Raw genomic sequence first — 14,712 nt, forward strand, 5'->3', positions numbered from 1 at the left:
AAGATTCCCCAATCACATTGTATGGATATATATATGATAAATGATCATCCTCATGTGTGGTGCTCTTTAGTGAACACTATTTTATAAAGGCATACTATACATCTCGCTCATCCATTCATTGATCAAATATTGTGGGTGCCATTTTGGCACTACAATTTGGTTGATTTATATTGAAACTGAATAAAGTGTTCATGTTTCATCTGTTTATATATTCAAAATATCTTTCAGTACTAGGTCTTATACTTGAATCTTTGGTGTATACAATCAAGGAGTTGGCCCTGGGCATCACCAGCCCTCTGCACACCACTGGACAGGGAGAAATCCCTTTGGACTGTGTCAAAATATCACCCATACACAACCATCTCCACTCACCCCTATCCCCTGTCTTCTCCATTTCCTGCTTAACAGATATTCCCCTCTTTGAGCAACTTTTGCCCCATCCTTCCATCTCATCCTCGGGCATCCCCTCAAGTCTACTCCATCCACCTCTTCTTTCCCCCTTTTTTTTTTTTTTTTTTTTTTTTTTTTTTTTTTTTTTTTTTTTTTTTTTTTTTTTTTTTTTTTTTTTTTTTTTTTTTTTTTGTTTTTTTTTGCTAATCTTCATTCAGTCATTCTTTCTGTGTGTCCAAACCATCCCAATAATCTTTCTCTTTCATCAGCCCTATTTGTCAGCTCCCTGTCCCCTCCCATTCACCTCCTCACCTCTTCATTTCTCACTCTGTTCACCTTGTAAGTTCTACCATACTTCTGAAACACTTTATCTTAAACACATTAATTATAATAAAACATGCTTTCAATGAGTAGTCCAGCCATTAGCCACAAAGTGAGGAGGCTTGGAATGGGAAAGAAAAAATTTCACCCCTTTCACACAAACAGTAGTACAACATTTTTTTCCAGAGGAACCAGAGAAAGACCTTAAGAACTGTTGCTAGCCATTGTGGGCCCATGGATTTCCAGTCAATGAAAATCAAGGTAGCAATCAAGATTACCATGTTTTTAGATGTAAAATGTGCAGTTTTTTACCTGGAAATGGCCTGAAAATAAGGGGAAGGGGAGCCATGCCCATGATGTCCCGCCTTTGTATCTCGCAGTGTCTAGTTTGCTCTTAAACTCGCGTATGGTTTTTTCATACATTATTGTTTTTTTGTTCAGCTTATTCCAAGTGTCCATCACTCTGTGTGGAAAACTGTTCTTCTTCAAATCTATTCCATAACTATCCTTTTGAGTTTCTTTCCATGTCTTCTTGTGTTTCTCTTGTCCCAATTTAGTAAGTCCTTTCTATCAAGTATTTCAGTGTCTTTCATGATAACTTCTCCACCAGGGAAATTCTTGTAGACGTTAGGGAAACATTAGGAGATTGGTCACTGTTTGTTGAAATGACAAGTAGTAATCTCCGTTGTATTCAGATGACAACTGTGGTATTTTCTCAGCTCTGCTCAGGACTTTTTCTCCTCTATTTCTCTCTGTCTCGGTCTTCATTGTCTGTTGGCGGCCTTATATATCACTACAAATAAGTCAATCGTTTTGATAAACATGGGTAGTTTGGTTTTCTAGCCAACGAGTGGTTAGCGCCCCACATTAGTCTGCAAGGAAATACGTATTTGGTCTATGGATATCAGAGTTTGGAACCAGATCATCATTTCATCACGAAGTCTACAACCACGTACAACTCAAAAATCAAGAACATATTAAGAATCAACTGAAGAACAGCTCAATACTAAGTCAAGAATCAACTGAAGAACAGCTCAAGAACAAGTCAAAAACCAAGAACACTCAAGATGCCACCTGTGCCCAAGAAGCTAAAAGGATATGATGCTGCCTCAAGTTAAAAGCAATCAGTTTCACAGAGGAGCATGGTAATTGGGCCGCAGCTAGAGAATTCAACATTAACAAATCAATGGTCAGAAAGTGATGACAAAAGAAGGATGAAGTTACAAAAGAGAGAGAGAGAGAGAGAGAGAGAGAGAGAGAGAGAGAGAGAGAGAGAGAGAGAGAGAGAGAATACAACATGGATCCACAAGACCAATTCAGTAAAGGAACACCTCAAGCACCAGAATTCCAAGCTTGGAATCATCCCAGGAAGCCTATCGAAAATCCTTCAGCCGCTCAATATTTTGGTCAACAAGTCTTTTGAGGACCATCTTTGAATAATATGAGAGAAGTGGATGTGTAAACGAGAGCAATCCTTCACAGAAACTGGTTGTCAACAACGTGCTGGATATGCTCATGTTGCAGAGTAGATCGTTGAGTCATGGAATAGGTAAATAAATCAACTATTGTGAATGGGTTTCAGAACTCTGAAATGCTACCTCCTGAAATGACCTTGTCAGAATTCAATAACAAGCACGATGCAGATTCAGATGCTGATCATGATGACAATTGCCTAATGGATATGATTACACCAGAGATAATTGAACTTTATAACAATTTGTTTTGGGACAACATTAAAACGAAGATTTTGATGGCTTCCTCAGTGAGGAATGCAACAGCAACTGAGAATGGACTTTAGGACTAGTGCTTACCGGTATGTATGCTAAGTGCAGTACATCTTTTTATAGTACAGTACTACCTCTCATTAACGGACTAAAAGGGGGTAACGGTGTCCTTTTATGTGAATAATCCATTGATTTGGGGTGGTTTTGGGTGGTATAGTAATTGCACGCACTAAACAACAACACCAAAAGCACCAAAAACACCGAAAACACAACGAAAACACCGCAAACACAGCTAATTAACATCCGTTAATGAGAGGTCTTACTGTAATGCTGTTAGGTGATTTATTGATCTCGTCAGATATTTTATGTCCTCCTGCCATGGAAACTAAACCAGTAGTGTCCCTGCGCCTTGTACAAAGGTGCGCCTCATACACTGATTTACTAGAGGCCTTGGGAGGGTGTGCCTCTTACACCAATGCGGCTGATTTTCCGTAAAATACAGTATTCATTTTCTCCCCATACATAATTAATCAATCAACTTTATGTCTTCCAATGGCTATCACCATAACCTTCCTTGTTGATTCATGAACTTTCACTTTCCTCCTCCACCAAACCCAACCAAGAAAAACAAATCAGAATAACTAAATCTGTTTTATACTTTACCAGGTACCAAATGATGCAGGAATTGTGAAAGCTGTCTGACACATTCGGGGACACCTGTCTGAAGGTGGTACCAATGCGTCACTTCATCTAGTGTCTCCTTTACTTCTTCAAAGGATTCTAAATGGCCAAGTTTCAAGTACCAGCTCCCTGGATAAATAATCATATTCAAACTATGAATATAAACATAGACAATAAACTTACAACATAACATATACGACAAACATACAACAAAACCATCAAACTTGTATAACATTAGAAGGAATAGATCAAATTTACATAGGAGACATAATTTTTTAATGTAAGTCATGGGATCGTGGGGACAACTAAAAAATCTAAAGGATGTCAAAAAGTACAAATATATGAACTCCTAGTATAGCTCAGATGAAACTGATATAATTCAATCTAAATACATATGCAAATTCAAAGAATGATAGTTAGAAAAAATAAAATCACATAAGTACAACTCCTTTTTTGTATATCCCAATTAGGTAAATAAATACAACTGGGTAAATCCACAGTTAACCACTGTCAATCTTTTTAAATCATGTACTAGTAAATCCCAGGCAGTTGTATTAAAATGAGAAGTATCTTTTGACTACAAGGCTTAAAACTGTTTCATATCAATTTTTTAACCCTCAAATGTACTTTGGAGTTTTTGTGGCAATTCTGTTTAGTTAAAAGGCAATTACTAGAAAGAGACATAAACTTTCATATACATGGAAAATAAAACTAACCATCAGGATACTTGATAGGGGGTAGAACATATGCTCCATTGAGGTCTTCAAAATTCTCTTCTATTACAAAACTTGGCATGGACCTGAAAAAATATATATACAGATCAACTTTTGCCCATAATAATAACTGCTGCTTTGGGCTTCAAAAATGAAGACCCACAACCCCATAACAGTTACCATTACCGTAATAGTAATGGTAATAGTCATTTTATGTAAAAATCAATCTTCTATTTGTGGCCCAAAAAATCTATATTTTTCATATACCTCGTAGGCCCTAATTTTTTATGTCTACCAGAATGGATCAACAGTGGTGATGCAAAAATCCCTCTATTAACCCATGAATAGTTACCCTTACTTTTTTACAAGCTATCTTCCCATATATACAGTCTCATATTAAAATGTATCATTACATTTCTCAGCTATAAGAGGGCTGGAATGTCAATTACATCATCCTTTATAGTGGATCATCTGCAGCCTCCATCTCAATGAGCTTCCTTTGAGGCACTTATGCAGGAAATATATTGGTCCAATAGAAAGCGGAACTCAATGGAAAGGAGCCCTTGGTAAAGCCTTATCCACCTGTGAAACTCTACCAGTATCACCAAATGGCTTTCACTATATTGCTAAAGTAGCTCATCTTTCAGATGTATATGTGAATGAGCTTAGTCTGGACCAAGCTTATCTGTACAGAATTGCCAGTGCTATGAGAGAGGGTATAATTGATGATGATCTACTTATGAAACCAGGGTCAATATCTCATCCAAGTAGCTTACCACTGCTAGCAGAACATGTCGACTTTGTGGCAACATAAATATCTAATAATGACTTGTATGTCCTCACAGAGCTTGTTGTGTGTCATTATGGGTCCATCTAGTTTTACATCAAATTCCGAAATGCATGGAGGGATTTAAACATCTGGAACAGATCAATCTTCTGCAAATACCATCACCTGCCAGCGAAGCTATAGCATGGTAAACAATCCAAAGGAATTCCTACTGGTTCCATCCTGAGAACATCCTTTAGGCAATGCTGGCAAACGTTGATCAGAAGAACAGGAAATCAGGTAAATTACTGTGTATGAGGAGGAGATACATGGTTTCAATCCACCAAAAATAGATAACACTGCTAAGAACCTAACAGATCTACTTCCCCCTGAAGAGGAGCGCAGGTTTGAGCCACCACTTACAATGCATCTATCTAATATGGACCTGCATAAAAGAAACAGAGAATACAATGGAAATAACAGAAAGTTAAGAGTATCCTACACAAATATAGATGGATTAATAACAGGACTGAATGAACTGAACAAATATCTGAAAGAAAAAGATCCGGACATAATGGGAATTGTTGAGACAAAATTAAAAGGCCCACTACCACCCAACAGCATAGGACACAATGCATATAATTATTGGATTAGAAAGATAAAACAAGGGGGTGGAGTTATGTTCCTGACTAAGAAGGATATAAACGTGAAGAGAGTCACATATGGGAAGAATAGAGTAGAGATGATTATGATAGAAGTAGAAGATAGAGATAAGAAGAGCAGAAAGTTTGTAATAAACTACGTGCCCCCAAAAACAGCCTCATGGGAAGAGAATGAACATAAAAGCATGTTAGAAGACACAAGAGTAACACTAAACGAAATAATGGAAGATGGAGGAAGAATAGTTATGATGGGCGACTATAATTGCAAAGAAATATGCTGGGAAGAGATGACAGTAAAGGGTGGAGAAGACTCATGGGGGAGTGTTCTACTTGAGATGATTATTGACCACACAATGACACAATGGATCCAAGAGAACACTAGGTATAGAAATGAAGAAGAACCATCGAGACTAGACCTAATAATCACATCAGAACCTAAAATAGTGCAAAAGTGACCACATATTGATAGAACTAGAACTAAATGAGAAAAAATACATGAAAAGAAATGAACAATATAGAAAAGGAAGATTGATGTATGAAAAAACAAACTTTGATAAAATAAGAGAATTCTTCCAAAATGAAAACTGGGAAAGAATACACAAAGAAGATACAACAGTAGAAGAGAAATGGAATATTTTGACAAAAATCTATAAAAAAAATAGTATAAAAGTATGTACCAAGACAAAAACAAGAAAAAGAATATGTAAAGTGCTGGTTCAATAAAAGTTTTAGGGAGATAAAATACAAAAGAGACAAAGACTGGGCCAATGGGAACAAAAACAAAAGACCAGAAAAATGGAAAATATATACTTGTTATAGAAATGAATATGTACAAGCGTGCAGAGAGGAAAAGAGAAAATATGAAAAAGATGTCATAGAAAAATGTAAAGATCAACCAAAACTATTCTACAGATTTGTAAACAACAAACTGAAAAACAAACAAGATTTGGAGAAATTAAGACAAGGAGGAGTTGAATACACAGAGGAAATTGAAATGGCGGAAATTATGAACAAAAATTTTAAATCAGTGTTTACAAGGGAGAACATACAACCTGAAGAGATCGAATGGAAAGAGAAAGTCCCCCCTATGAAAGAAATAGAAGTAACAAAGAATGAAATATTGAACCACTTGAGTAATCTTGATGTCAGAAAATCACATGGACCAGATGAAATAGCAAACTGGATTTTAAAAGAATGCAGGAATGAACTAGCAGACATAATACATAGCATAATAAACAGTTCCTTGAAAGAAGGAAAAGTTCCAGAAGATTGGAAAAAAACAAATATAGTACCTATATATAAAGGAGGAAATAAAGAAGACCCTACCAACTATAGGCCAGTCTCTCTAACAAGTACAATAGCAAAAATTTGTGAAAGAATTGTCAAAAATAGATGGGTAAAATATTTAGAAAAAAAAAAAAACGTGCTCAATCCAAGGCAATTTGGATTCAGACAAGGACGATCATGCGTCACCAATTTAATATGCTTCTATTCAAGGCTAATAGATATAATACAAGAAAGAGATGGATGGGCTGATTGTGCATTTCTAGACCTAAAAAAAGCTTTTGACAAAGTACCACATAAGAAGTTGCTTAAGAAATTAGAGACTGAAGGAGGAATACAAGGTAAATTACTAAATTGGATGGAAGACTTTTTGCAAGAAAGAAAAATGAGAGTAGTGATAAGAGACAAACACTCAAATTGGGATGAAGTAATAAGTGGTGTTCCACAAGGAACAGTTCTGGCCCCAATAATGTTTGCTATATATATTAATGATATGGATAAAGAAATTGAAAGTTATATGAGCTTCTTTGCAGATGATGCAAAACTATTAAAAAAAGTGAACACGGAAGAAGATTGTGAATCACTACAGAGAGATCTAAATAAAGTACAGGAATGGAGTAGGAAGTGGGAGATGGAGTTCAATACAAAAAAGTGTAGTATAATGGAATTTGGAAAAAGCAAAAACAATAACAGGATCATATAAATTATGAGAAGAAGGAATAAAAAAAGTAGAAAATGGAAAGGACCTGGGAGTCATTGTTATGAATAATATGTCACCTGAGAAACATATGAATAAGATTTTTGGAGAAACCTATAATTTAATAAGAACAATCAAAGTTGCATTTACATACGTGGATGAAGAAATGGTGAAGAAAATTCTAATCACTCTGATAAGACCAAGATTGGAATATGCAGCAACGATATGGTCACCAAGTGCAAAAAAATGCAAAAAATCTTGAAAGAATGCAAAGAGCAATTACAAAATTTTCACCAACACTCTCAGAACTATCATTTGAAGAGAGACTAGCAAAACTTGAACTACAGACACTAGAGCAAAGAAGAGAGAGAGGAGATTTGATAGCTATTTACAGAATCATGAAATGCATAGAAATTACTGATAGAGAGAATCTGATAAAATGGGATGACAGAAATACAAGAGGACATGGAAAGAAAATAAAAAAAGACAGCTATAGAAGAGACCTGAAAAAGAACAGCTTTCCTCACAGAGTAATAGACAGTTGGAACAAGTTAGATGAGAAAGTGGTGTGTGCAAAAACAATACATGAATTTAAAAATAGTTTAGATAAAATGAGATATGAAGACGGGACACCACGAGCATAGCTCCCCTTCCTGTAACATACAACTAGGTAAATACAACTAGGTAAATACAACTAGGTAAATACACACACTTCAACGAATGGACGGCTTAGAAGACGTTCTGAAGAGAATTGAAGTTTGTGGATCCCAACGCAAAGAGAAGTGCCTATTGTATTTACAGGGTGGGGGGAAATTGCTCGTGGAGTAGTAGGAAAGTAGGGAAAGAGGAAAGGGGGAGGGATTACTGAGGGAAATGGAAGGAAATGAGGAAGGAGTAGACTTGGCCCAGGCAGACAGGCGAAAGGTAAACAAAAGGCCTCCCGATGACGATGAAATGTCTAATAAAAATGTAAAGATTAGAAGTATAGACAAGAGCAATACAGTAGAAAGTGATGAGAATATTTTCCAGGGATTTAAAGAGGGTGGGGGGGGGACACAAACCCCCCCCCGACTGACAAGACTAGAAGAGAAGGTCGATAAGATGATCGAGGACTTGGAGTGTAGGTTCGGTCATGTTGACAGTATTATACAAAGAGTTGAAAAATTGGAAGAACTAGAGAGGTCGAAAAAAAACTTAACTAAGGAAATTGAAGAATTAAAAAAACAGTTAAAAGAAGTAAAATATGAGAATAAAGTCTTAAAGGAGAATAATAAGGAAAACAAGGAAGGTTGGAAAAAAAATTAATGAAAATAGCAAGGTTGCATTCACTGACATAATCAGACAGCAAATGAATGAACAAACTGAAAACTCAGTTATTAAAGTGATGAGACAGAAGGAGAATATAGTAAGAGACTTAGCAGACAAAAAGAAATGTATAATTATATTAGGAATGGAAGAGAAACATAACCCAGATAGAACCACAAGAATCAAAGAGGAAAATGAAAAAGTAAGAAATTTACTAGAATTAGTTCAGGAAGATGAACCAGAAATAATGAAACAAATCGAAGAGAAATTCAGGCTAGGGAAATATAGTACAGACAAGACCAGACCAATCAAGATTAAATTCAGGTCACAAACTATGGCTGAGAATATCTTATCCAAAACAGGGAAACTAGCAACAAGTGAACAATATAAAAAGGTATGGATAAAAAGGGAAATGAATAAAGAGGAAAGAGAGGAAGAAAAACAGAAAAGACTTGAAGCAAAGGAAAAAACGAGATAAGAACGGAGTCAGAAAAAGAGAGATTCTATTGGAGAGTAGTGAATATGAAACTAAAGAAAGTCGACATACAAGAGAAAAACAAAAGGGAAACAGAGAACACAATGGAAGTGGCAGAAAACTAAGAGTGTCTTACACAAATATAGATGGATTAATAACAGGATTGAATGAACTGAATGATTATTTGAAAGAAAAAGATCTGGCCATAATGGGAATTGTAGAAACAAAATTAAAAGGTCCACTACCACCCAACAGTGTAGGACATGATGCATATAATTATTGGATTAGAAACAGAGTGAAAAAGGAAGGGGGTGGAGTTATGTTCCTGACTAAGAAGGATATAAACGTGAAGTGTGTCACATATGGAAAGAATACAGTAGAGATGATAATGATGGAAGTAGAAGACAGAGATAAGAAGAACAGAAAGTTTGTGATAAATTATGTGCCCCCAAAAACAGCCTCATGGGAAGAGAGTGAACATAAAAGTATGTTAGAGGACACAAAGATAACATTAAACAAGATAATGGAAGAGGGAGGAAAAATAGTTATGATGGGCGACTTTAATTGCAAAGAAATCTGCTGGGAAGAAATGACAGTAAAGGGTGGAGACGGCTCATGGGGAAACGCTCTACTCGAGATGGTTACTGACCATACAATGACACAATGGATACAGGAGAACACTAGGTATAGAAATGAAGAAGAGCCATCGAAACTAGACCTAGTAATTACATCCGAACCTAGAATAGTGGACAAAATTGAATATAAAACACCAATAAGTAAAAGTGACCACATATTGATTGAACTGGAACTTAATGAAGAAAAATATATGAAAAGAAATGAACAATACAGAAAAGGAATGAATGATGTATGAAAAAACAAACTTTGATAAAATAAGAGAATTCTTTCAAAAGGAAAACTGGGAAGAAATATACAAAGAAGAAACAACAGTAGAAGAGAAATGGAATATTTTGACAAAAATTTACAAAAAAAGGAGTGGAAAAGTATGTCCCAAGACAAAAACAAGAAAAAGAATATGTAAAATGCTGGTACAACAAAAGCTGTAGGGAGTTAAAAGACAAAAGAGACAAAGCCTGGACCAGATGGAAAAAAGACAGAAGACCTGAAAAATGGAAAATATATACCTGCTATAGAAATGAATATGTACAAATGTGCAGAGAGGAAAAGAGAAAATATGAAAAAGATATCATAGAAAAGTGTAAAGATCAACCGAAACTATTCTACAGATTTGTAAACAATAAACTGAAAAACAAACAAGACTTGGAGAAATTAAGACAGGAGGGAGTTGAATACACTGAGGAAATGGAAATGGCGGAAATTATGAACAAACATATTAAATCAGTGTTTACAAGGGAGAACATACAACCTGAAGAGAACGAATGGAAAGAGAAAGTCCCCCCTATGGAAGAAATAGAAGTAACAAAGAATGAAATATTAACACACTTGAGTAATCTTGATGTCAGAAAATCGCATGGACCAGATGAAATAGCAAACTGGATACTAAAAGAATGCAGGATTGAACTGGCAGACAAAATACATAGCATACTAAATAGTTCCTTGAAAGAAGGAAAAGTTCCAGAAGATTGGAAAAAAGCAAATATAGTACCTATATACAAAGGAGGAAATAAAGAAGAACCTACCAACTATAGACCAGTCTCTCTAACAAGTACAATAGCAAAAATTTGTGAAAGAATTATCAAAAGTAGATGGGTAAAATATTTAGAAAAAAACAAAGTGTTAAATCCAAGGCAATTTGGATTCAGACAAGGACGATCATGCGTCACCAATTTAATATGTTTCTATTCAAGGCTAATAGATATAATACAGGAAAGAGATGGATGGGCGGACTGTGCATTTTTAGATCTAAAGAAAGCTTTTGACAAAGTACCACATAAGAAGTTGCTTAAGAAATTAGAAACTGAAGGAGGAATACAGGGCAAACTACTAAATTGGATGGAGGACTTTTTGCAAGAAAGAAAAATGAGAGTAGTGATAAGAAACCAACACTCAAAATGGGATGAAGTAATAAGCGGTGTTCCGCAGGGAACAGTTCTGGCCCCAATAATGTTTGCTATATATATTAATGATATGGATGAAGGAATAGAAAGCTATATGAGCTTCTTTGCAGATGATGCAAAACTACTGAAAAGAGTGAAAACTGAAGAAGATTGTGAATCACTACAGAGAGATCTAAATAAGGTACAAGAATGGAGTAGGAAGTGGGAGATGGAGTTCAATACAAAGAAGTGTAGTATAATGGAATTTGGAAAAAGCAAAAACAGAATAACAGGAGCATATAAATTGGGAGAAGAAGGAATAATTAAAGTAGAAAATGAGAAGGACCTGGGAGTCATTGTTATGAATAATATGTCACCTGAGAAACATATAAATAAGATCTTTGGAGAGACTTATAATCTAATAAGAACAATCAAAATTGCATTTACATACCTGGATGAAGAAATGGTGAAGAAAATCCTAATCACCCTGATAAGACCAAGATTGGAATATGCAGCAACGATATGGTCACCAAGTGCAAAAAAATGTATAAAAAAACTTGAAAGATTACAAAGAGCAATTACAAAACTGGCACCAACACTCTCAAAACTATCATATGAAGAGAGACTAGAAAAACTTGAACTACAGACACTAGAGCAAAGAAGAGAGAGAGGAGATATGATAGCTATTTACAGAATCATGAAAGGCATAGAAATTACTGACAGAGAGAATCTGATAAAATGGGATGACAGAAATACAAGAGGACACGGAAAGAAAATAAAAAAAGACAGCTATAGAAGAGATTTGAAAAAGAACAGCTTTCCTCACAGAGTAATAGACAGTTGGAACAAGTTAGATGAGAAAGTGGTGTGTGCAAAAAAAATACATGAATTTAAAAATAGTTTAGATAAAATGAGATATGAAGACGGGACCCCACGAGCATAGCTCCCCTTCCCGTAAAATACAACTAGGTACAACTAGGTAAATACACACACACACACATACACACACACACACACACACACACATATATATATATATATGTATATATACGTTATATATATATATATATATATATTATACATATACATATATATATATATATATATATATATATAAACACTCCCTTGCTAAATAAGTAATAAGAAAATGTCAGGAGAGACACTATTTATTTTCATAAGTTTACAAAACTTTGTCTCCTTCAAAATAATTGCCTCTCGCGTCTACATATTTCTGCATGCGTCTCTATCAATCCTGGAAGACCTCCTTAAAGTCCTTTTTCAGTAGTCCCTTCAGGTAACTTACCGATGCCTCTTTCAGCTCCTCTGTTGACTGGAATCTGGTTCCCCTGAGGCTGTCTGGGGGAGGTCGTGTGCTTCCACTGAGCACTCTGACGTCTGATCTCAGGGTTGTAGGTGAACACCCAACCCTCGTCACAAGTCACTTCCTTATTCAGGAAACCTGAATCACCCTCTATCATTTCAAGAATGTCAGTGCAACATTCCACACAAAACTGGCTCTAGTCGTCGGAGAGGATCTTTGGCATGAACTTGGCACAGACTTTGTAGAGCTTCAGATCTTTGGTCAGAACTGTCTCTACTGTGCCACTACTAATACCAACAGCTTCAGCTATCATCCTCACAGATATTCGACGGTCTTGCATCACTAACCTTTGCACTTCCTCAATGTTTTCCTCCTTGTATTTACCTAGTTGTATTTTACGGGAAGGGGAGCTATGCTCATGGTGTCCCGTCTTCATATCTCATTTTATCTAAACTATTTTTAAATTCATGTATTGTTTTTGCACACACCACTTTCTCATCTAACTTGTTCCAACTGTCTATTACTCTGTGAGGAAAGCTGTTCTTTTTCAGATCTCTTCTATTGCTGTCTTTCTTGATTTTCTTTCCGTGTCCTCTTGTATTTCTATCATCCCATTTTATTAGATCCTCTCTATCAATAATTTCTATGCCTTTCATGATTCTGTATATAGCTATCAAATCTCCTCTCTCTCTTCTTTGCTCTAGTGTCTGTAGCTCAAGTTTTGCTAGTCTCTCTTCATATGATAGTTTTGAGAGTGTTGGTGCCAATTTTGTAATTGCTCTTTGTATTCTTTCAAGTTTTTTATACATTTTTTTTGTGCTTGGTGACCACATTGTTGCTGCATATTCCAAACTTGGTCTTATCAGAGTGATTATTATTTTCTTCACCATTTCTTCATCCAGGTATGTAAATGCCACTTTGATTGTTCTTATTAAATTATAAGTTTCTCCAAAAATCTTATTTATATGTTTCTCAGGTGACATATTATTCATAATAATGACTCCCAGGTCCTTCTCATTTTCACCTTTTTTTCTATACTTTCTTCTCTCAATTTATATGCTCCTGTTATTCTGTTTCTGCTTTTTCCAAATTCCATTATACTACACTTTTTAGTATTGAACTCCATCTTCCACTTCCTACTCCATTCCCATACTTTATTTAGATCACTCTGTAGTGATTCACAATCTTCTTCTGTGTTCACTTTTTTTTAATAGTTTTGCATCATCTGCAAAGAAGCTCATATAACTTTCAATTCCTTCATCCATATCATTAATATATATAGCAAACATTATTGGAGCCAAAACTGTTCCTTGCGGAACACCACTTATTACTTCATCCCAATTTGAGTGTTTGTCTCTTATCACTACTCTCATTTTTCTTTCTTGCAAAAAGTCTTCCATCCATTTAAGCAGTTTGCCCTGTATTCCTCCTTCGGTGTGCACTTTTCGGTGCTCCAGATCTGGGTTCATCCTCTACCTGTTCATTTCCTTCAGAAAATCTATTAAACCACTGATAGAAACTTGCTTGGCTCATCTGTTCATCCCTATAGGCCTCCTTTAACATTCCATAAGCTTCTTGTTTGGTTTTCTTAAGTTTAACACAAAATTTGATGGGGTAACGTTGCTCCATGTTTCCCTGCATCTTGACAAGTGTTCACAGATCGGCAAACCGAATAAGATTGGTTCCACCACGTTCACCGCTGCACTCAGACCTACAAATATAGAAAGTTGCTAGTTAGTCTTTTTGTAGAATATATGTAAGTGTACTTCACCATGAAGTAGTATTTTGATCATGTTTAATGTCTCGCCTGACATTTTCTCATTACTTATTGAGCAAGGGAGTACATACATAAAATAGTACAAAATTTGAATTTCGCAAAATGAGACTGCTACTTTGTAAAGAGTAATTTAATTTAATATTTTTAATCCTTACCTTAACCTCATGGCTTCCTCCTCCTTAACTTTCACGAATGCAATGGTCTGAGTTCTTAGTTCAAGCTTTGGGATTTTTCCAGGAGCAACATGCTGGAACAGTGGTATTAATGATGCATAACCACCTGTTGCAACAAGCACCTTTTCTCCCACTATTATTTTGCCTGATTCTGTTATGGCCTTCCACCTAGAAATTTACAACAGTTATTCATTTTTGCAAAATGGATACTAATGAAATAATACAAACACCATGAAAAGAGCAAATCCCATTTTATAAAAAATATTAAACATTTACAACATTTTGGGAGTGGACAAAAGTTAGAAGTCCGTCATGGAATTATAGTGGGAAATGAATCAAGAAAAAGAAAAAATCCTGGAAGTTTTAACTGAAAAAATGACTATATATATATATATATATATATATATA

General features: G+C 35.5%; 1 protein-coding gene across 2 annotated transcripts in view; it reads right to left on the reverse strand.

Moving 5' to 3' along the window:
- Positions 1-14,712, reverse strand: part of LOC143032474 (monomeric sarcosine oxidase-like) — a 33,944-nt gene that overhangs the window by 5,623 nt on the left and 13,609 nt on the right. For both annotated transcript variants that reach the window (XM_076197316.1, XM_076197317.1), the window contains exons 6-8: positions 14,287-14,472; positions 3,833-3,915; positions 3,099-3,245 (exon numbers count right to left, since the gene is read on the reverse strand). In XM_076197316.1, coding sequence (XP_076053431.1) covers positions 3,099-3,245; positions 3,833-3,915; positions 14,287-14,472 — 416 coding nt within the window. The remainder of the gene's footprint in view (positions 1-3,098; positions 3,246-3,832; positions 3,916-14,286; positions 14,473-14,712) is intronic.

Source organism: Oratosquilla oratoria, chromosome 13, assembly GCF_046742065.1.
Source record: "Oratosquilla oratoria isolate Oo_2021 chromosome 13, ASM4674206v1, whole genome shotgun sequence".
Taxonomy (NCBI): domain Eukaryota; kingdom Metazoa; phylum Arthropoda; class Malacostraca; order Stomatopoda; family Squillidae; genus Oratosquilla; species Oratosquilla oratoria.